At 35.5% G+C, this 25,325-nt stretch overlaps 2 protein-coding genes across 7 annotated transcripts in view; both read left to right on the top strand.

The window, feature by feature from the left end:
• LOC125650560 (uncharacterized) overlaps positions 1-25,325 on the top strand; it is a 42,889-nt gene that overhangs the window by 5,128 nt on the left and 12,436 nt on the right. For 3 of the 6 annotated variants that reach the window (XM_048878951.2, XM_048878953.2, XM_048878954.2), the window contains 6 exons: positions 12,490-12,567; positions 16,480-16,607; positions 17,121-17,207; positions 18,420-18,512; positions 18,625-18,738; positions 21,226-21,430. In XM_048878951.2, the coding sequence (XP_048734908.2) occupies positions 12,490-12,567; positions 16,480-16,607; positions 17,121-17,207; positions 18,420-18,512; positions 18,625-18,738; positions 21,226-21,430 (705 nt within the window). Of the gene's footprint in view, positions 1-3,281; positions 3,895-12,489; positions 12,568-16,479; positions 16,608-17,120; positions 17,208-18,419; positions 18,513-18,624; positions 18,739-21,225; positions 21,431-25,325 lie in introns of those variants that run through there. The other 3 variants (XM_056166245.1, XM_056166243.1, XM_056166244.1) reach the window with 3 other exon arrangements.
• LOC125666414 (uncharacterized) lies at positions 3,917-9,186 on the top strand. The gene is made up of 5 exons (XM_056166247.1): positions 3,917-4,167; positions 5,413-5,495; positions 6,546-7,275; positions 7,606-7,712; positions 8,093-9,186. Exons 1-5 carry the CDS (start codon positions 3,984-3,986, stop codon positions 8,477-8,479), a joined length of 1,491 nt encoding a protein of 496 aa, XP_056022222.1. The 5' UTR covers positions 3,917-3,983; the 3' UTR covers positions 8,480-9,186.

Below are 25,325 nucleotides of genomic sequence, written 5' to 3'. Positions count from 1 at the left end.
CATAGACTGTTCGAATTCTGTTTTAGAAAGTGTAAGAGTATGGAAATGAACCGGAACAACTATATAATGTTTGGAACACTTGATCATTTCTGTACATTGCATCAGTTCAACACTTATTCATCTATACAGATATGTCACGAAAAGGTTTCCGTATAGTATGCTCGTGTCAAAGTCAGCCGTTGACTGTAAAAGTCAGTCCATCTCGCAAAAATCCACTATTAACAGATAAGACTACGAAGATGGTGTCAATTAGGAAATCCAGCATCTTTTTAATATTAACTTCAGAATACTTGTGCGTAGAATCGGAGTGGTGTTTAATAAAATAATTATTTGAATAATAGATCACTAGATATGAATGTTTACTTTTTCCCTTTTTTGTTAAAGAAACAAGTGTCTGTGATGTCAAAAACTCTCGTCTTTCATTTGTCACGAGGAATGAACGTGTAAAGTGTTGAAAATTTGTACGTTTTTTATGTCGTGGATTTGGGATATTTAATTTACTAAAAGTTCTTGTGGAGTTTTTAGAACCCACATTTGATTTACACCACTTCTAGGATATGTTGCGGCACAATACGTTTGATGTTTCTCCTTCATGACTGTTAGTAATTTCGTGAATTGCAAAGATAGGGGCTTGGTAGAACGTTACTGGATCCCACATATGCATCCTTGTTTGTAAGAGGTTTTGTAAAGTTTAGAAATTCAGTATTGGTACGATTAATAATATTTATTTATCCAATTGACTGGAATATTAAATGTGTTTACAAAGGAAGCATGATTGTGAAGAATTTCATCTTTTGAAAGGGCAGTTGGAGTATAAGTACGATTACCAAATGTGGAATTGATGCCAAATTCGTTTAAAATTCATTTGTTATTATGAGTCTTACAAGCAAAGACAATGCTATTACAGGCTTTGTCAACTGGAACCAAATATATTCCTCATGTAAGCTATAAAATTCTTCAATAAATTCTGGTTTACTAAACACACAGGAATAAACTTTGACCGAAGTCATAAAAGAGATAAAGTTCTGTCGCCAATTAAAAGATCGAGGTTCTTTGAATTTAGGACTTTTCAAAATCCTTACTTTTCGACTATATCAACATAACCAGTAATGCCATTTGTAACTGGACTATAGTTCAAAGAATACGAAGAATAAGAACTCATAGATTATGTATAAGATGGTATACATCTAGGCACTGTTAAATTTGTTTGTAATTAAATATAGTTTTGATGCAATGGTGAAGTTAAAGTACATTTGTGTAGGCATGAAATATGCTGAAATACAAATTTTTATGACAAAGAATGCTGCGTATGTTGACAAAATCTATCCCTTTGTTAGTAAATTTCAGTTTAAGGAACTGGCGGAATTTCATCCATAACACAGAGTGGTTTAGATAGTCTGTGAATTTCCGTAAATAAAATGCAAAAATAGATTTCCTATCTATTAGTATCAAACTTTTTTACATTTGTATTGTTAAAAACATTTTCATCTATTTATTTGATGTTATCTCAGATGAATACGCCCTATTGTTATTGATTTGTATTACGTATGTTCTGTTGAAATCAACAGATAACTCAAGTTTACGTGAATGAATCTTAAGTAAATCTTCAATGCCAAAACGGCAAGCTTAAAACATTGTAATTCATTAAGAAGCACTATGATCCCAGTTTTTCTTATTAGATTGTTCAATGCAGAATTCATAAATATACATGTACTTCCCAAGAAATTCCAAATACTACAAAACTCACGTGCACACTTCTTTAAATAAAACGTGTTTTACTACATTTATCATACAAATATAATGTTCATTACATCACATGGGGATGCTTACTCCTCCTAGGCACCTGATCCCACCTCTGGTGTGTCCAGGGGTCCGTGTTTGCCCAACTATCTATTTTGTATTGCTTGTAGGAGTTATGAGATTGATCACTGTTCGTTATCTTCACCTTGCATGAAAGGTGAAGATAACAAACAGTGATCAATCTCATAACTCCTATAAGCAATACAAAATAGATAGTTGAGCAGACACACAAGAGTTGGAATCGGGTACCTATGAGGAGTAAGTATCCCCTGTCGACCGGTCAAAACCGCCGTGAGCCCTATATCCTGACCAGGTAAACGGAGTTATCCGTAGTCAAAATCAGTGTGCTAAGAACGGCCAAACAATAGGTATGAGACATGTCAGAGAGCATTTGACCCATTGAAAGGTTGTATTGACGAACTAGATCGTTATAACGACCATAGAATTTGCGAAATGCTGTCTTCAATCGAGACTGTTGAAACCCCTGTACCATCAACTTCTTTGTCGGTAGCTTGCCTCGATTTAAAAACTGACTATACGCAGAACAAGCCCTTGCATATCGAATGAGTTGAGAGTTGAGAGATATAGACACCATATGCAGGTGATAATGGAATATGCTACATAAATATGGGAAGTTGACGATGGAGAAGCTGAAATCATCCCGTTTGTCATAAAGTTGAGTTGTCAGTTTGCCGTCAATGTCTACTTTCAATAAAATATTTTAAGTATGAAGCAAAAGTTGACGACTCGGTGGTGTCTTTTATTTCAATATCACAGGGATATATAGAATCGAGAGATGAATTAAAGTTATCATTGTTAATAGACAAACCGTCGTCGATATATCTAAATGTCGAATTGAAGGCCACAGGAAGATATGTTTCTTCTCACGTATAAGATTTTAAATAAATTCTGCTTCACATGAATATAGAAACAGGTCAGCTAACAAAGGAACACAATTCGTCCCTATGGGAATTCCAACAGACTGTTGGAAGACCTGATCACCAAAGACTACGAAGATATTGTCAATGAGAAACTCTACCATATTTTTTTAATTTCAACTTCAGAGTACTTGTGCATGGAATAAGAGTGTTTTTAGCAAAGTAAGTTTTTGGATGACTGTTCACTAAATGTGAATATTTCCTTTTTCCATTTTTGTTGAATTAGCAACTGTCTATGATGTGAAAAAGTCTACCTTTTAATTTATCGTGAGGAATGGTCGTGTATAGTGTTGAAAAGTCAAAGGTTTTGGTGTTATTGATTTGAGAAAAGTTTTGCGATTTCAAGTTTACTAAAAGTACTTTAGAATTGTTTAGAATCCACATTTGATTAACACCACTTCTGGCATTTGTAGTTGTACAGTAAGTTTGAAGTTTCTCCTTCACAGCTGTTAATATTTTCGTGAGGAACAACGACAGGGGCTTGGTAGATCACTTACTGGATCCAGCAATGTATCTTTGTTTGTAAGGGTTTTTATGTTTTAGGAATCCAGTATAGGTACGGTAATTCATATTCATTCGACCCATTGACTGGGATATTAAATGTGTCTAAAACTGAAGCATTGTTTTGAAGAAATTCCTGTTTTGAAAAGGCAGTTGGAATATAAGTACGATTACCAAAAATAAAATTAATGCCAAGTTCGTTTAAAATACAGTCGTAATAATGAGCCTTACAAACAAAGACAATGTTGTTACTACCTTTGTCAGCTGGAACCAAAACATATTCCTTATGTAACCTATCTAATTTTTTTTTATCTCTTCTGGTTTAATAAACAGAAGGATAGGTGGTACGTACTTTTGTTTTCATATATCTAACGCGGGATTCTAATATTCCTCTTATGCTTTCAACCCATTCTGACAATGTATAAAGTTTTTCTTTTTCATAATTAGCTCATCGTCTTGCATTATCTTCGACAGAATTCATAATAGAGATGAAGTTCTGTCGCCAATTAAAAGACCGAGGTTCTCTGTATTTAGGACCTTTTAGAATAAGTGATTTGAGGTCCTCATTTTCAACTATATCAACATCACCAGAAATGACATATACAGCTGGACTATAGTTGAAAGAAGACTATAGTAACAAGAATACGTTGGTGGAGTACGTATACTCCTTTCTTAATGAGATGCTCATAAATATGCATACCGCATCGAAAACGAGGCTACCGTCGGTTTCGACGCACAACAAACATGTCGGATTTAGCGGAATGTACGAAGTCGGTTGGTTGCTCAACGCGAGATCTCAGTATTGTCCCCCTCATTACCTTCGGTTTTGTTGAAGAAACAATAAAAACTTTAAACAAGAGTGAAGGATGCAAAGAAGTTTCCAAGGGATACAAATATTTCAGCGAGAAATACATCTCGGATATCAGAGGTAGGTCAAATCGTCTATTAGCTGATCAGTTTGACAGATACTATCAACTGATCGATCTTGAATCGTTTTGTGGCTGTAACTTACACCATATCAGCATGTAACAAAGATGTCTACTGAAGAGATGATCTTACATAATAATTAGTTATATGAATTAAATACGATGATTGTTGGTATAACTGATCGATCGTATACATGTCCAAGTACCCCCCCCCCCCTCCCTCAGAAAAAAAAGTTTTAGGCCTATAGCATCCCAGCCTGCTGAAAAACCATATATTTTTGTTGAATGATAAATAATCTAGTAGTTTCAATGAGTTAATTTATGACAAACTAGCATCATTTTATCAATTTATAGCCCCTGCATATATATATCATATGATTTATTTATTCCAAATTGGGGCCCTCCTGGGCATACATCACTATTATTAATACATATATATTCTCAATAAGATATGTTTAAATCATAATGCATTTGACAGATTTCAGTATGTAATGTTTATGAGAAGAAAAAAAAAGTGCATTGTAATTTAGTATTATGAGCTACAAACAATGTTCATAACATGAGACATTTTGAACATGGTATTGATACTTAACGTATTACATGCAATTAACTTGTGCCGTAAAGTTTCAACTTTGCATTTGATGTGTGATTTCACCGCAACACCTACAGATAACATTATATTGAAATCACATGAAGAAACTACAAACAGTGCATATGTGCAAACATGGTTTCTCATGGTTCATACATAATACACTGTATTACTAGTAGTATGTGCTTAGACAATGTAAACCACATGAGACATTACATCATACATGTAACCATAACATGCATATATCATGGTATACATATGTATATTGTATCATGTAGTTATAATGTTCAATTGTTAAAATTGTATACTATAGATAAGCTGTTTCGAATACTTAGGGTACAAGACTAGTCGACATGACACATGCAGGCACTGTCCCTTGGTACCCCCTGTGTTCAGAACAACAACTCCCCATATATCATCCTTCTTATACAGTGCATTTTCAATAAGTATTGTTACATTGTATGAGCCAACTCTAGACCAATGTCAATATAGAAATTCTTAACATGTGTATTTAAGGTATACATGTGTATCATTATCATGTAGTCATAATGTAATTGTTAAATATAGTATATGTGTTATATATATATATATATATATATATATATATATATATATATACACTTGTAATAAAATTTTAATCAAACATTTCTTATTGTAGTGTATAAATTGGATGATGGCTGTGTTGTTAAAGCTAGATCCTACCGATCACAGAAGAAAAATGAGTCTCCACACACAATTGAGGTAATATTCAATTTGATTGTTTATGATGTTTTATCAGTCATATGTATCATAATGATTAATTATTCTATTTACATTTTTGAGATACCATCTAATATGTACTACTTAACCTGTAAGTTATAGTCACAAATACCAGTATACAAAAATTATTGGTTAAAGCATATGCTTCCTTAGAACTCGGGTTTCCCCTCTGAAATTTGGGATTGAGTCCAACTTGATAGGGTGGTCACTCACCCATACATGCATGTGGGGGGTTCCTCCCTCCAGATGAACCCATTCATATCAACATATGTACCAATGTATTGATCACTGCATTGAAGTTGTATAATTCATTTTTAGCTCACCTGAGCTGAAAGCTTAAATGAGCTTTTCTGATTGTCCGTTGTCTGTCGTCTGTCTGTAAATTTTTCATACTAACGACTGCTTCTCCAGAACCAATGGGCCAATTTCAACCAAACTTGAAACAAATCATCATTGGGTGAAGGAGATTCCAGTTTGTTCAAATGAAAGGCCATGCCCCCTTCAAAGGGGAGATAATCACAAAAATGCAAAACTAGGGTAAGGTCTTCTCAAGAACCACTGAGCCAGAATAAAGCAGAAATTTACATGAAAGCTTCCTGACATAGTGGAAATTCAAATTTGTTAAAATCATGACCCCTGGGGGTAGGGTGGGGTCACAATTGGGGATCAAATTTTTTCCTGTTGGGATATTGGGAAAATCTTTAAAAGTCTTCTTCTCAAGAACCACTGGGCCAGAAAAGTTAACATTTACATAAAAGCTTCCTGACATAGTGTAGATTCAAGTTTGTTAACATACGGCACCCAGAGTTAGGGTGGGGGCACAATAGGGAAACAAAGATTTACATACAAATTTATAGGGAAAATCTTTAAATATGGGCCAAGGTGAGCAATGTGGCCCATGGACCACTTGTTGTTAAACACTGTACAATAAATGAATTGACTATTAAATTATTACCTAAATCCAACTATACTTGTTTTAAAATATTTAAATTTACATTAATTTACTTAATGTTTTTAAATTTGTCTTTACAGATACATCTAAAATCAGGACCAATATTTGAGAGAGATGACAGCAGTTGCTCCTGTCCAATTGGAACCTCTGGTGCATGTGGTCACATTACAGGTCTTTTGTATACTCTTGCTCATATGAAAACAACTGGAATGCTGGTTATTCCAACAGATGTAGCAAAAACCTCACTTCCACAAACATGGCATGTACCAAGAGGGGAAAAGGTAGCAGGGAGCTCCATTGACAACGTTCGAGTGTTAGGTTTTGATATGAGGAACCCATATGTGCCACCTAGAGGAATTCGAACAACATTATACAACCCTATTGAAAATGTGTCCGAACTACCTTTACAGGAATTGTGTGATAACCTTGAAGAAGTTGACGACACCTGTATGCTTTTGAGCGTGGTAAATTTAGAACGTCAGGAGAAAGTTGTAGACACGAAGTTTGGCAAATTCCCCAAGGGGAGTCCACTTGCAGTGCAGCAAAAAATGAACAGTAATTTAATTCTGAATATATTGGATGCTGATGACTTTCCTAAATTACCATCTCAAAATGTGATGATTAACAATATATCTACTGTGTTATCTGAAACAAAACACTTGAAAACTGACTCATTAAGTGTCACTACTGATGAGGCTTCAGAGATAGAATCTCTGACTCAGTTACAGTCCCAGGATCCCAAATGGCACAGGATTAGGCTTGATAGGATAACGGCATCTATTGCTGGTTCCATTGTCAAAAGGAGAAAAGGTAATTATGTGAAAAATGTATCGGCTTGATACATGTAATGAACATTACTACATTTCAAATAAGATTCTGCATTTTTAATTTGATATGTACACTTAAAATACAACATGTTTAATTCAACGAAATAGACAAGATCATGAATTATTATTCTAGAGAACAATTGTATATATAGTACAATGTAAAGTTCAATTTTTCTTGTATGTCTTAAATTTGTAGCCCTCAGTGGTGCCTTAGCTTAGCTTGTTTAGTTAATTGACCAATAGCTACAAATTAAAGACATTGAACAACTTCTTTTCAAAAACAAATTTTCAAACAATGCTGTTTTTGGTATAGACTATGACCCCTTGGTGGAGCGACTAAGGACTTCCAGATCTGTGGTGACAGCCAATATGAGACATGGGATAGCATGTGAGCCTACAGCAGCTGAAGCATTTGTAGCAGTAAGAACTCTTACAATATATGTTTTCATGTATTTGATAATAAATGCAGGCACAAATATTTGTTAGAATAACTAGTCCACTTATTATATGTCCATTTGTAAATACCTTAGGCATTTAACCCAAAGAAAACTAATGCATAGGTCTATACATGTATATCAATTTGATAAATACATAAATTATAAATAAATACACAAAATTTACAAGATCTTTTGAATATAAATAATATTGTCATAATTTGAGGTCTTTGGATATGTGTTTTGAATAAAGCACCAATGTATTGATGAAAGATTTCATGTAAAAAAAATCATGCAAATAAATAAAACATATATAAGAGTCAGCAATATTTTAAAACTATGTTCTACTACTTTCTGTATTTTCAGAGGATGAATGACAATGTCAACATTTATCCCTGTGGAATATGTGTCAGTCCATGGTCACCTTGGTTGGCAGCAAGCCCAGACAGAAAGATGTATTGCCCTTCCCTTACTCCATGTTATGGTTTACTGGAAATCAAGTGTCCTGTCAACCCCCTATCACAATGTGTTTACCTCAACAAGGATGAAAATGGGTTTAAACTGAAGAGGACACATAACTATTTTCATCAGATTATGATGCAGCTTGCGGTAACAGGACTAGAGTGGTGTTACTTGTTTGTTTGGACTTCAGATGAATCTCATCTTGAGCTTATAACATTTGACTCAAGTAGATGGCAAGAATTGAAAGACAAGCTTGATATGTTTTATTTTGACCATTACTTGAAAGGCTGATCAATATTTGATATAGATCATTTTCATTTGAAGGAATGTTTTCATTACTTAAAGTAGCATTTTCTATATCTATTCAAGATTTGCTAATTATTTCCATTCAGTTTCAACATGTTTATGCCAAAGTAACCAGGTCAACGGTCATGTTATTAAATGCAAAGTCTTGCCATAAGAAATCTATATACAAAATATGAAAGCATGCCTTAAATAATTCAGGAGATATTTTCTTAAAAGAAGATCAATCTTCAAGGTCATGAGGTCAGAAACTTTGGTACCAAATCAAATTTTCTCACATATGAAGACTGAGAGCTTTATCACTTACCATTTAAAATTATGTGCCAGGTTAATTTTTTGGATAGACAGGACAAATTTAATATTCCTCCAACATTAGTTGCAAGGGGGAGGGGGGGCTTAAAAACTTTCCTAATGAAAGTTACTTCTAAATATGGTTGTGTAATTAACTAGAGTTATTGTTATTAATTATAAAACAACCAACACACAGGTAATATGTGTCGTGAATTACATGTCATGAAATTTATAGATCTTGTAATATGTTACTTTAATTTCTGGTACAATTCTGATACAATTTTTATATTCTGATAATTGTATATATTTATCTCATTTTCCTGATTGATTTCATCTTCAATTTACTTCCATTCCTTGACAAGAGGACCCTTGAATAAAATTAGCATGTTTGCCACTGTCCATAATTGATTTATTGTTCCTACCATACTTAAGGGAATGACACCATCAAAAAGGTGGTACTCCTTGACTCTGCGGATATGCCTCTCAATATGTATCCTTAGTTTTGCTATCACCTGGGTTTGCTCCACTTCTTGCCTTGAAAATTGACCTTGACTTTGGAGGAATGGGGGCGTGTTAACTGAAATACCTGTCCCCTCTAATACCTTGTTCAGAACAAATCCTTTGTCTGCCATTATTGAATCACCCCTATCCAGGAGATCAATCAGGACAGAAAGCTTGGTAATTTCTACATCTGACATATTTCCTGTGTACAAACTTGATACAAAGGTCAGAGCTCCATGTGGAGCAATCCCAACAAGTCCTTTCCATGTGTGAGAGCTTTTGTATGACGAATAACACTTGGAACTGAGAACAAGAGATGAAGGTCTCTCTGTCTTTAACTCTGTACAATCAATGATTACCCGTGTAGAGGGATACATACTTTTGAATTGGTTAGGCATGTTCTCATTTATTTGCTCTCTACTTGGCCAGATATCTATGCTACCAAGAGCAAAGTATAAAAGATTTGCCCATGTAATAATTTTCCTACTTACAGTAGACAAATGACATTTAAATCTTACAGCCAAATCCTGCTCCATAAGACCACATTTTAAACGGCATAAAAACATGAACAATTCGTCAATGAGCAACATGTTCCTCGGATTGCCCACCAGTACGTGCTGGTTGATTCTGTCAGAAGATCTGTAATAATAACTGGTCATTCTATTAGCACCAGGTTTGATAAATTCATAAAAAGTTGTAAACATGACCATGGATGCAAAACCTGTATAAAATGAAATTAATGCATTGTCATTTGAAAATCTTTGAATGCCAAATCTTTCTATCTCAAGTCGTTGCTGTAATTTTTGAATTTCCCCTTCCTTCTTCTTCAGCATATCCTCTAACTCATTCACCCTATTTGTCTCAGGCTGCACTTCTTCATACATACTGCTGCAATATATAATTCACATCCATACTGTATAAATAATTGGAAAGTTAGTCAAACAATTTCATAGCCAGTTACAGACTGATCACCCCCCCCCCCCCGCCCTATATTTTATAAAGGATCTCTGTTGTGTCAGTAATAAGTATTTGTGTACTTCGATGTATTCATTTATTTATATATTACAAAATTATGCATATCGCTGATGAATGTGAAATTTATAGGAGGACGCTCTATACCTTTTCGAAGTTGGTAGATATTTTAAATTACATGCATATTAAATCATTACATAAGAATATCATTTTCTCAAAATTAACATGGTGGTGTAAAGAACAGCATTCATACTATGAATTAAGAGAAGAAGAAATATACATAAGCACAGGTGATTTTCAAAGTTATATAGAGCATGTTACTTTAACAAAGTGCAAAACATACAGTATTTTTTATTATTATAGACCATCATTTAATATAGTGAAAATATTTCAATACAATTTCTAAGTCTGAATGAATAATACAAAATTTCATACCTCACAAAGATCTTGATGATCCAGCATCCTACTGTCCAGCAGCAGTTGATCTTGTTGTGAGTTGAATTATTCAAAATAGTTTAACACAATTGCAAACCAGCATGAATAAAACTAGTTTGACAATTGATTAATCATTCTGAGAATAATTCATGAACAATAAGTAAAACCAATTTCACATTGAAAGTCCCAATGACATGCAGCAGCACTGAAGAAACTTAAATCATACTTATTGCTAAATTATATTTGCCTTGATTCTCCTAGTATTTTCAACTGTTTATAGAAATAGTAATTCGAAGGTAGAAAAAGAAACATTGCTTCGATTATTACATGTGCTTCTTGTAAAATTAGTCTGACCTTCTGTTAAATAAAATGACACACACATAGACCTATATAATGTTATGGATATAACCTGATTCATTCTGATTGACTATCACATAAATTATAGAGATTTTTAAAATGCCATTACCTCTCCACATTCAAATTTAAATTTTCATTTGAGACCGGGTTGTTGTTATTCTCATCAGTGTCAAATCTAGGCATTTTCTCTGGAACAGGATGCTTAAAAATTTCCCGTCGCGCAGCTTTTTCGTCAGATTTCCAGTTGAATATGGAAGGAACACTTTCTTTCTTGAGTGTCTTCCTTACTGGGGTCCATTTGAAGTCGTCCCTCTTAAAATGACGTGAGCAAACAACTGTTTGATCACAGATCTGTTAGAAAGATTATAACCCGTTAAGACTTGTTTGAAGTCATTTCATTAAACACACACTGACGTACACACGTGCAAGGACCAACCTATTTCGAGGCCTACTTAATTCTATGATATAAGGGGGTCATCTCTCCGTATTATTTGGAACAAAGTTACATAAACATACTCTGAATAATGGACCAGGATCCCTCCGAATAGCATGTATCCAAGCCTTGCGAAGCTCCAATCTTTGTGGGATTTGATGAAAAGAGAGCTCTGGGTTGCGGCGTCCATTTCCATTACAGTTCGGCACGCAACAATGCCTGTCGTTCTTGCCTCCGTCTAAGGTCGACGCCATACTTGTTTATACTTGGATACGACGGTAGCCTCGTTTTCGATTTAGAAGCGCGGTTTATGAATATTCTGCGAAAAGGGAGTATAAGATGGTATATATCTAGGCACTGCAAAGTTAGCTTATGATTAAAAAGTTTTGATGCAAAAGTAGAAGTACAGTTGTAGGAAATACAGGGTATAGACGTGAATTTGATATAAGTTGGAATACACGACTGACCCTTTTATGACGAAAAATGTTGCTTATGTTGACGGCATCTTTTCCTTTCTTTTGTAAATTTGAGCTTAAGGAACTGGCGGCATGATATTGAAGGAATATCGTCCATGACCCGTGCTGGTTTAAAGAGCCTGTGATAGGCAACATGCATAATCATGGAGTTCAGTCTATATTCAGGTGTTGAAAAATCCAAATATAAACTAGCTGTAGCTTCTTCAAATAACATGTGTAAAACTCTCAATGGAACAGAGTAGAGTTTTGTACGAATATGATGTGGACCTAATTGTCTATTGACGTAAGGCAAAAGTGAATCAAGCATGACATCATTTATACTTGGTCTTTTATATGAACGATGTCCATGACTGCGTTTCCGTCTTTGGGTATTGGGAAAGAGTCTCATCACATTCACGTTATTTCCTTGTTGACTAATCAAATTTCCCACATCATATACATTATAATTGCATCCATATGGAAATGCAGTGCAAATCACATTTATTTTGGTGGGTTTTTTTCTTGTTTATCATTCTGGTTTCTGATTTCTGTAGAGGAACTGGAATGTTCCGGTCCATCTCCCCTGACTGCCGCCTTCATGTTGGCTCTTGGTGGATTATTCAATGGAGCAGGTATTTTCTCAATTCAGCCTGATGGAAGTATGTTGGGCAGGAATTGTGCTTCCTTTTAGTTGTTTTATGAGGCGGAGTTTATTAATTTGAATACCTGGAATACATTTTGCCTGATACAAATTCAAAAACGGGTCAGTTAATGATGGAAAACAATTTCTGCCCATGTGTATTCCGACAAACTGTTGGAAGGCTTGATCACAACAAGACTAAGTAAATATTGTCAATCAGAATGTCCTGCATCATTTTGAGATCAACTTCATAGTTTTTGTGCGTAGAATCGAAGTGGTGTTTAAATCATTTTTGGATGACTGAGCACAAGATGTGATAAATAATTCCAAGTTCCATTTTTATTGATGAAACTTATGTATTTGAGGTCAATAGCCTGTTCTTTAATTTGTCCCGAGAAATAGTCGTATAAAGTATTGAAAAGTCGTATAATTTGACGATGTTGCTTCGTCGAAGATTTTTTATTTCAAATTTATTAAGCGTTCTTTGGAATTTTTGAAATCCACATTTGATTTACATCACTTTTTGTATATGTTATGGACCAATACGTTTAAAATTTTCCTTTACAGCAATTAATATTTTCGTCATATACTGGGTCCAGTATTGTATCCTTGTTTGTAAGGCTTTCTATGGTGTTTTGCAATCCAACATCAGCACGGTAATTCATATTTATTCGTTCCATTGACTGCGATATCAAATGCAATTAAAACAGAAACACGAGTTTGAAGAATTTTGTCTAGTTTCATTACCAAAGGTGGAATTAAAGCCCATCCGCGTATAATAAGACTAATAATTAGCCTTACAAAGACACGTTACAAGCGTTGTCAACTGGAACCAACATATATTCCTCATGCAATCGTCTTTCATCCCATCAGGTCTACTAAACACAAAAGAATATTTGTTTTACCGTGTCTATTGCGAGATTCTGATATTCCTCTTACGAAAGGTGAAGATAACGAACAGTAATCAATCTCATAACTCCTATAAGCAATAGAAAATAGATAGTTGGCAAAGACGGACCCCTGGACACACCAGGGGTGGGACCAGGTACCTATGAGGAGTAAGCATCCCCTGTCAACCGGTCACACCCACCGTGAGCCCTATATCCTGATCAGGTAAACGGTGATCAGTCAAAATCAGTGTGCCAGAAACGGCCTATCAATCAGTATGAAACACATCAGACAGCATTTGACCCAATGAAAGGTTCACGAACTAGATCGTTTTAATGACCATATAATTTGCGAAATGCCGACAGCAATCGACAATGTTGAAACCCTTGTACCATCAACTTGTTTGTCAGTAACTTGCCTCAATTTAGAAACTGACCAGAACAAGCTCTTGCGTATCGAATCAGTTGAGATTACTTATGTTCGCAGCATCTATCAAAAATCCAACTATTGACTAGTTTTGGCTTCTTGAAATAACGTATTAAAAACTTTTCCATGACACTGAGAAAAATTTTCTGTAAATATGATGTAGACACAATTGTCTGTTGATGTAAACGGGAATCAAATAAGACATCCTGTATCTTTGGTCGTTAGTAAGAACGATGTCCATGACAAAAATAAATCATTGAAACTGGTAGATACAGAAACATACCCGCACATCTTAGAATATGTCCATATTGTAATTCTGGTGCTGTGGATGATGAAATGAATTTTCTATTATGTTGTGAAAAGTTTTAAATTTGAAAGATTAGAAAAGTTAAAAGTAATGAGTGAAGAATGCTCTGATTTCATTTGTTTACTAAATTTTTGACACATTTAATCGTTTAAGGAATGATGACTAATAATAAAGGAAGAATTCTAATGTGTATTTCTTAATACATATTATTCATTATACTCCTGAAGATCTTCTCGACTATACTCAATCAACCTTGTGATATTTTCATATTACGACTACTACTTGCGTAGATTCTTCTATACTTATTTCTGGGTTATGCATATAATATTCGATAATTCCTAAGGCCGTCCCGCTCCTTCATCAGGAAAAACAAAAAATGTTTTACTTATATTTGAGCATCACTGAATAGACATTATTTGTCGAAATGCGCATCTGGTGCATCAAAATTGGTACCGTATAAGTTTTACATTATGACCCCTGGGTCGAGGCCTCTGCTGGTGGACTGTTAGTCCCCGAGGGTCTCTACAGCCCAGTAGCTAAGTACTTCGTTACTAGCTTGAAATTACGGATGTATATTTAATTGCTGTTATAAAATTTAGAAATTCATTTCAAAATTAAGGATTATCTCCCTCATGCATAGCTCTTATCCTTGGACAAATTTGGCTCCACTTTGTTGGCACGCTGGTTTTGGCTATATTTAGCTCTAAAACTTCATAATTATTTCGGATTTCAAACATTTCGGTTGAGCATCACTGAAGAGACATTATTTGTCGAAATGCACATCTGGTGCATCAAAATTGGTACCGTATAAGTTTTACATACATAGAACGGAAGTGCCTACTGAACACGAACCCCTAGACTCACCAGGGGTTGGATCAGGCGCCTAGGAGGAGTGACTATCCCCTATCGACCGGTAACACCCGCCGTGAGCCCGATAAGATAAGTCCTACGTTGAAGTACATTTACCACTAAATCAGGTTTTAATGAATCACTGTTTAGGCATACAAAAATCCGGAACAATACAATGATGTGATTTGAATACTGAAGGGCGGGACGAAGTTAGAAGAGTTGTAGTTGAATTCCTGTTTTTAAAAGACAGAAATACGTGCAAAATTCAATATTGGTACGATTTAGAAACACAGGGTTCAAGACTGAAACGAAGTAAATTGAGTTACACGTTGAAACACTATTTTCGAAGACAAAATTACGTGAAAGAATTTGGAACTATACAATAATGGTACAACCGTACAACTTTAAAAAAAAAACTAAGGCCGAAACGAAAGAAGATAAGTTGTACGTTCGATTATCTTGTATTGTTCATTAAATAAATTCGATTAAGGCGAGTCAACCAAAAATACGAGTCAAAGGACAAAGACACCTGCACAAAAAGATGGCATATAACTGAAGTGTAAGCGGGGTGGCTAGTAGAGACAAACTCGGAAATAAACAGGAGAATTGTTATAGATAAAGTAATTTATGTTTTAGTTGATGAAAAGGTAAAGGTAACGAAAAGTCATCAATCTTATAACTCCCACGCTGCAGAGTTCAAAATCTGGTTTACATTAGTGAAATAAATAAACGGATTAGAATTACAAATATTGTATTAGAATGATTTTATTCTGATAAGGTTAACAGAATTTCTATATTCATCAGCGCAATTATTTCCGAATAAGGTGGTCAATTTTAAACTGCATCAAGCGTGACGCGAATCTTAAGGTTACAGAGCCGTGTGCAGTTACTTGTTGCAATGGCTTCGCCAATGAAAATTTTATTTTCAGCGATACTATTCCAATCAGTTTACTTAATTGTTACTTGTTGACGTTGAAACTTTTGGTACCCATGGTCATACATTTTCTTTAGACTTCATACAATACTACTGTACAACTTAAAATTATACCACACCTCAAATTCGAGGTCTTAAGGTTGACATGGCAATAGGTCGACAAGTTTGAAACTGTGGTTTTTGTGCTATTTTATATTAACCTAAAACACACTAATTGTACACATTTTCTTATTTCACAGATGATAAATACATACCAGAAGAAATATAAGTGAATGAAGATGTTGTCATAGCAACAATTTATAGGAAAATCGAAACATTTGAAATAAGTTGACCAATTAATTCCCATTTCATTGAACAGTTAGTAGAAAAATATCGTGAAATTTTTTAGTCACAGCTGTGACGTAATATTTACAGCCCACACCAGATTCATTGGAGACTTACTTTTGCATCCCCGGGTAGTCGTTATCACTTTAATCACAGCTGTAACATACTATTTACAGCGCACTCCGTACAAGTTGGAGACTTTCAATTGCATCCCCGAGTAGTCGTTTTCACTGACGGTAAACCAACGGACTTCAGGAACTTAAATACCAGTGATATTGAGACGGATCAAACACCTGATACTCGTGTAATTATCCTTCACCAAAATTGCAAACATTTCCTCTCTCATGAAAGGTGAAGATAACGAACAGTGATCAATCTTATAACTCCTATAAGGAATACAAAATTAAGAGCTGGGCAAATACGGACCCCTGGATATATTAGAGGCTGGGTCATGTACCTAGAAGGAGTAAGCATTTCCTGTTGACCGGTCACACCTGCCGTTGAGCCCTATATCTTGATCAGGTAAACGGAGTAATTCGTAGTCAACGTTAGTGTGTCATGAATGGCCTAACAATGGGTATGGAACACGCCAGACAGGATTTGACCCAATGATAGGTTGTATTGGCAAACTAGATTGGTATATAACGACTATAGAATTTGCGAAATGCTTACTTTAAACGAGACCGTTTAAACCCATGTAACATCAACTTGTTATATCTACTTGAGCTATTTTGTGCTATTTTGTGCTAAATAGCTCATGGAAGTTAATGAAGATATACCAATGAGATGTAAATAATGAAGTATTTTCTTTATACAGTTAATGGCAATCCTATGTTCACATACCTCTCAAATAGGAGAAAATCATCCGATTTTCTGTTTTCCAGTTGGAGAAAATCCTAATTACGTAAGTAATGTGACATTACACACAATATGAAGATCGATGAAATTTAGATTTTTATCGGATACTAGTATTTTGCAGGCAGAATACAAGTGCATGACATCACTATAGACACGTTTTGCCCGCACATGTATGGCTACGTCCCTTGCATAATTTGTTTCAAATTTCTTTATTCACATATATTGATGTAAATATAAACATAGGTTTGCGCAGTTTACCCTTGAAAATTGGTTATTACAGTATTTATTCTACCGTAGGTTTTCTTCCACTACGTCGTATTTTTATCATAGGACTATTGAAGCGAAATACAAATAAGAATTGACCCCGTCATCGTGTATTTCCATCACACATACAAATATAGCTGCACCTGCAAAACTGTGGCTCTCTGGGAAATATTGGGATAAACCACAGATCTGTAGATCCATCCCTTTAAAAAACATTCGATTAACAGCAAAACTTTTTCTGCGCATGTCTGGAATCTTATATCGCTGTATGTTTGTCGCTGCTAAACTAAATTTTTATCAAAATTTTGCCAAGATATATATTAAATTTTATTAAACTCTTGCCAAGACATATATTGATTTTTACTAAACTAGTGCTCCCTCAACATATTGCCCTCCGTATAATGCCATCCCCGCTTATTGCCTGAAAATCCTAAAGATCAGATTTCCCTCCGTTTTAAAACCTCCGTTATAATGTCCACCTCACATAGTGCCATATGCCATTGATTTCCACAAACAAAAGGTCAAATTTTATAGGGTTTAACATCAATAATAATGCCAATTACCTAACACCCATCAATAACCACACCTGTACTTTGAAAGTAGAGCAGTGAAGTGTGACAGACTACACACACACACACACACATATATATATATATATATATATATATATATATATATATATATATACAATGACTCATTATATCATTTATATCCAGAAAATATATAGATCTAGGGTTTCCATTGCGTAAAATTTGCGGAGTGTTTGAGAGATAACCGTCACAGTGTACACCTAGTGATGTATTGTCAAGGTGTCGCTAATTGGATTCGAAATCTCTAAGAGAGACTACAACGCGATCAAAATCGAAACAGTTGATAAGATCCTTTGCAATAAAATGGCAATGATTTTCTATGCATTTGCTTGACATGTGCACATTGATGAAATAGATGTTTGAGATACATGTTATTTTTCTTGTGACGCCCATTTATATTGCAGGCTTTATTGCAGACAATATCGTCGCTGTCTAATGGAGGAAAAGTTTTAGAGACTCGTAAAGCAAAGTGTTTTGGACGTTACGTCATGCATCATGTAACTTAATATTTTATGAATATGTCAATTATTACATTATATAATCAGTCTTTGGTTGTTTCTGGAATTTGAGATTAGGGGTCGAACGTTAATCCTACTTATATTTTCATAGGTAGCAGCGGGTCGTATTTCCAAGGCAACAAATGAGAAAATAATAGAAAGAGAAAACTTGAGATTTGTCGCTGATTTGCTCATCCCTGATGAGACATATGATGAGGACGATTTGGTATTCCATTTCTATCCATCACTCAGTATTTTATTTTGATACCACTCAGTAGTCCATTGTATATTACTGGGTATTCCATTTTATGCCACTTAAAATATCATTTTTATATTATTTTTATATCGCTGACGCGTTTTCAAGCGGGCCCTTATTTTAATTTTTCCTTATTTTTGTCAGAGACCCTTATTTTCCAAAATCCTAATAAATCCCTTATATCTTTATGAAAATCCTAATTTTACAATTTTTCCAAAATTGTCCGTCGTCCAGCGTTGTATGTTAACTATTGAACATTTTTAACTTCTTGATAACTACCATTCCATTTTTTTTTTTCAAATTTGGTATTAAGCATCAAAGGGGCAAGGGGGCATAAATTGTCAATTTCAGGACTTCTGGGGTTATATGGGCGGGACAAAAACTCCCAAACATTGACCATTTTTTAAATATCTTCTCCACAAGGGCACATGCGCAAGAAAAACTAAATGCATAGTGATATACAGCAACTTTAATACTATTGATACAAAATTGAAACTAAATGGATATTTAGAAAAAGTTGAGGATTACAAACAGTGATCAATCTCATAACTCTTATAAGCAATACAAAATAGATAGTTGGGCAAACACGGACCCCTGGAGTAGGAAGTCCTTTACCAAAATTATAAGTTCCATGATCCTAGGGGGTAAGGGTTTGGATTCAGGGTGGAGTCAAAGTTATTATAGTGATTTATGATTTGAAGGACTTCTTTAAGTTTGCTGGTACAGTATAAAAACTAAATGCATATTTTGGTGGGAAAATAATTGATAAGGATTTACCCCAAAAAGTAATTTTTGCAACTTCAGGGTTTTGACTATAAGATGGGTCCAAATTTGTCAAATTGTTTAATATTAATACATGTATTATATTATGTAAACCTTTCATCAGTATATGCACTTTCGAGGACATTGAAGTTTTTAGCTCACTTGAGCTGAAAGCTCAAATCAGCTTTTCTGATCCCCTGTTGTCCGTCGTCTGTTTGTCCGTATGTCTGTCTGTCCGTCTGTAAACTTTTTACATTTTCGACTTCTTCTCCGGAACCACCGAGCCAATTTTAACCAAACTTGGCAAAAACATTCTTGGGTAAGTGGTTTTTAGGTTTCTTCAAATGAAGGGCCATACCCCCTTCAAGGGGGGGATAAGCATAAAAAAGCAAAAATAGGATGGGTCATTTAAAAATGTTCTTCTCAAGAACCACTAGGCTAGCAGAGCTGAATTTTACATGAAAGCTTCCTAACATACTACAGATTCAAGTTTGTTAAAACCACGACTCCCGGGGGTATCTTGGGACCACAATAAGGTATCAAAATTTTATATGCGAGTATATAGGTAAAATCTTTGGAAATCTTCTCAAGAACCACAGCGCATATTAAAGTTTGTTAAAGTCATTGCTTCCGGGGTTAGGATTGGGCCACAATAGGGGATTAAAGTTTTGCATATAAATATCCTAGGAAAATCAAAAAAATCTTCCTCTGAAGAACCATTAGGCCAAAGAAGTTTACATTTACGTGAAAGTTTTCTGACATAGTATATATTCAAGTTTGTTAAAATCATGGCCCTGGGAGTCCCGTGGGCCTCTTGTTTGTATTGATTAAGAAGTTTTACCCCTTATTTTTGTCTGAAAATAGTAAAATATCTTAGAAATAGCCTTCATTTCTGAAGAATTTTGCCCAAAAGGCCCTTATTTTTCACAAAAATCTCTTGAAAGCTTGCACTTAGTATTTCATTTCTATAACACTTAGTACATGTATTTCATCTTTGTATCACTTAGTATTCCATTTTTATAACACTTAGTATTTCATTTTTATTCCACTTAGTATTTCACTTTTATATAATTTAGTATTTCCGTTTTATACCATTTAGTATTCATTTTTTTTATACCAATTAGTATTCAATTTTTGTACAACTTAGTATTTCATTTTTATACCACTTAGCATTCCATTTTTACTCCTACTAAGTATTCCATTTTCATATCACTTATTATTTCATTTTTATTCCAATTAGTATTCCGTGTTCAATGCACTTAAATTTTGATTTTTATATGACATAGTATTTCATTTCTATATCAATTAGTATTCCATTTTCATAACACTTAGTATTTTTATATAACTTAGTATTGCATTTTCATTTCACGCAATATCTAAATTTTTGTACCACACAGTATTCTACAATTAGACCACTTAGCATTCCCTTTAATGCTTGTCGGGTGTTAAATTTGCCTTTTGCCACAGAATCTGTCGCATTTTTTATACTTGAAAACATTTTATATATATATAAAACATTGCGTTGTTACCAATATACAGTTACAGGGATAGAATTTTGACCAATCGGCATTCCCGAATTTTCAAAATACTGAGTAGGGGCACTCTGCGGTTTGATTTTGCCTGAACACTGATTAAACTATGAAATGCTTGTTTTCATCAGGATAAATATTGCTTGATGAAATGTGTCATTTTCAGGATATTATATACGAGTTGATACATAATAGGGAGAGGATTCTCGAAACCCAAAATAGAATGGATGAGGACTCGGATGACCTCAATTACAAAGAAAAATATTCCACGGTCCCCTGTCTCGGTACAAGAGTTTGCCGCGGCCCCCACTGGAAATCTCAGAACCAGGACAGCGAGGGCAATGGGACTATAGTTGGACACGGAGATAAAGGTAACTCAACGGTACACAGTACAAAGTAAGTCAAAGGATCGTGTACAAGGTAATGCAACGGAAATACAAACAGTGCAATGTATATCAAATGTATATAGTACAAAGGAAATCTAAATAATATAGTAAAAGATAAGTCAAACGTATATAGTAATAGTTAAGTCAAAAGGATATAGTAATAGATAAGTTAAAAGCATTTAGTAATAGATAAGGCAAAAGCAAGAGTAATGAATAAGGCAAAGGCAATAGTAAATAGAAGGCCAAAGTCACATAGTGCAAGGTGAATCAAAGATACAAAAACACATTGTACATCAAGTTATATGTATACGATACAATATAAGTCATGTGTACATAGTACAGGATAAGTCATGTGCACATAACGCAAGGTAAGTCATAAGTACACAGATAAAGGTGAGTCATGACAACACAGATAAAGGTAAGTCATGCGTACACAATACAATATAAGTCATGTATACACAGATAACGGTGAGTCATGTGTACACATATAAAGGTAAGTCATGTGTACACAGATAAAGGTAAGTCATGTGTACACAGATAAAGGTAAGTCATGTGTACACAGATAAAGATAAGTCATGTGTACACAATACAATGTAAGTCATGTGTACATAATGCAATATAAGTCATGTGTACACAATACTATATATGTCATGTGTACACAGTACAATATAAGTCATGTGTACACAGTACAATATAAGTCATGTGTACACAGTACAAGGTAAGCTATGTGTATAAATTATAAGATAAGTTAAAGACAAACAGCGCCAATCAGAGAAGCTTAATAACATTACGTGTGTGGTATAAGCGCCATTCTAATAATGAAACCGGAAAGCGAACACAAAACACTATGAGACAGAGACATAGACCGACGGAACACTAAGTTCTGGAGTAAGCAATGTCTGGAGCTACTCATTTCCTTTTTTTCTTTCATTGAAACCAAAATAAAGCACCTTCACTGGATAGATTGCCCTCAGGTGTCAGGGATTATTCTGCCCTTTACAACAACAAACAATAACATCACAAAAATCAATAAGCAAATAATCAACTAGATTAAGAACATGCAAGGTTAAACAGACACTATCCTAGGGTAGACTGTCCTCAAGTGTCAGGAGAATTATTCTGCCCCAATAATGACCAAATTAAGCTACCTATCTAAGATGCAAGACAAAAACATGTCAATACATCAGCTAGTCACTGAATTTCCGGGGAAGGTTGCTACGTTGAGTTGATCTCCTAAGAAGTTCGCTGTTCACTATAGGTACATTCGATCTGGGCGATGGAACTGAAATACCATCATCTTAAACTGGTGGTGCATATATAGGAATGTTATGAATTACTTGTGGTTCTGGGTCCAGGGCAGAAATGTCTGGTGGGAGATTTGAGGGAATATCAGATATGACTCCAGGGATTTGGGGTAATTTTTGTGGATGAGAGGCAACATCTATCTGGTTACTGTCATCCTCTTCATCTGTATGAGACTCAGCATTTGAATTAATAACCACTGGATATTCTCTTGTTACCTTGTAACAATCCATACACTTTACCCAATAGGAATTTTGTCTCAACTGCGACCCAGCAAACTTACGAACATTACACCAACGGAAAGATATGCTTACTATTAGATACCTATCACGACTCTTAGATTTGTTAAGGCCCAACCGAAGGTAAACAATGTCACCAATATGCAAAGCGGAAGCTAGAGGTGTTTTGCCGGAGGGACTATTTCCTCTCTCACTATGTGGATAGTTTTCCTGCCGAAGTTTGCTCGCTGCCGTCAATAGGGAACTGATGGTTGGAGAATTGGTCTCTTTGTGTCCACATTTCATGGGATGATAAGTCTCGCTTCCTAATACGTGTGTTGAGGCGAGCTGTAATGAGTGACAAGGACAACGGTGTGATGGTTGAGTTTGAAAGGTTTGAGAGCAGTATTTCATCCTTTAATTCTTGTATTACTCTTTTCGCCTCATATGTTTGCTTACAGTCTTAGGGTGATTGAGTTCAATATAATTACAATGCCGATTGAAGAGGTGGTCAATCACAAGAGCCTTAAATCCAGCTGCAGAATGGGTTCTGATAACTGCATATGGGCCATCAAAGGGATGGACCACAGCTAGGAGTAATAAAATTGCATCTCTTAAATCTTGATGGCGTTCACTTTCTAACAGTTTCGTGTAGGTACAGTCCCGACATGGTGTGAATGGTAAATTCCTATTTAGAACAAACAAGCCATCTGTTGCTAAAGCACATGCATTGAGGTACCTTTTGACATCTCTAATATTTGTAAGTTTTTTGAAGGGGTTTGTTCCTTGATGCAGGTGTGCAATCGTACGACGTATATTTCAGTTTGAATGGACAACCATGCCCATCGGCTTGTAAAGGACAGTTTCATCCTGCCGTTGGAAACATATTGGGGTGTCACGTGACACACAACTGAGTCCTCTTGGAGATGTATTAAGATGCATATTTGACAGGATGGATTGTCGCACTCATGGGAATTACGACTTGAAAGTCAGATGGTAGGATGGTTTGACCAGACACGTGTCTAATGGACATCTGGAAGCGACTTGCTGTTGCTAAGAAGGTGGATACACTTAGGCTTGCTGAGAATTCGCTTCTGCATAGTTTTTCATATGCATGGACGCAGGTTTGCTGTCTCCGAGGATGCAAGCTAGAAGTCGGAATTGAATGATAAACGGGCTGTAATGCTTGATATCTGCAGCGATCGAAAGGGCTTCGACCTCACATGGTAACCATTGACGTTGATTGGGTCTGCGTTTTGAACTGAAGAAACTGGCTAAAAGGAGACTTCCGTTCCTCTCTACATATAAAATAGGTCCTAGACCCAATTTTCTCAAAGGACCATAGCTAGTGATCCACAACTGGTCACTCGGTATAAGTAAAGTAATTGCCTTGTGCGTAGATAAAGCTTCTTGAGCCCTTGCGAATGTTGAATGAAGGTCTTCAGTCCAAACAATGAGGTCCTTGGAGTCACCCCAGCAATGGTGTCTTCGAGCTCTGACAAGAAGTCAGACGTGTCTTTGATCACCCTTGATAAGGCTTGATCTTAATGCAGTCACAGTTTGGGAGTTGACAGCTAGACAATGTTATCTAGTGAGGAGTAGTCTGAATTGTCCCAAGTTGCCAAAGCCAACCTAGAATTGTTGCTTGTTTTGGAGCAACGATAGTCTTTGAAGGCGAAAGGTTGTGGTTAGACTTTTGTAGAGCATCAAGACTTCTTTCCCAGTAATTGAGTAGTTCTTCTGGACTATGGCTACTACAGTATTATTCATCTGTGATCTTCACAACTATCCCTTCTTGTACTAAATGGTCTAAAACACGGCACGTAAGCTCCTCTAATGCCGTCTCAAAGCCGGGTATACCCATGACACTTCTGACATAAACTCGTAGCCCCGGAATGGAGTTGACACGTCGCAGTATTTCAGAGATCCGCTAGACAATGGTATTTGATGAAAGGATTTGGTAAGATCGGAGATCACTATGTATTCCCAATGTGCAATTTGTCTGAGAGTAGAGTCAACATTGGGCATTAGTGAGGAATGGGGTTTGCTAAAAAGACCTACGTCAGCAAATGCGGTAACAAGCATGCACCCTCGGTTAGGTTTCTTAACAAGGAAAGATGGGTGACGTAGTCGCTGTTACGCCTATCTCTTCCAGTCGTGCGAATACTACAATACTTCCTAATTCATCAAACGTCTCTTGAAGAGTGACGAGTTGGTCTTTAGAATACTGTGGATCTATGCCTTTTCTTTGAGGAGGTTGTACGGAGCCCCTATTCACTCTAACTTCAAGTGGGCCAACAGCACCAGAGAGTTCTTTCTGCTTCTGTACTAGTTGGTCGGTCAGGAACAAATGTTGAGCG

Source organism: Ostrea edulis, chromosome 5, assembly GCF_947568905.1.
Source record: "Ostrea edulis chromosome 5, xbOstEdul1.1, whole genome shotgun sequence".
Lineage (NCBI taxonomy): Eukaryota > Metazoa > Mollusca > Bivalvia > Ostreida > Ostreidae > Ostrea > Ostrea edulis.
The sequence above is the reverse complement of the archived record's forward strand: the minus strand, read 5'-3'. Positions and strand labels throughout refer to the sequence as shown.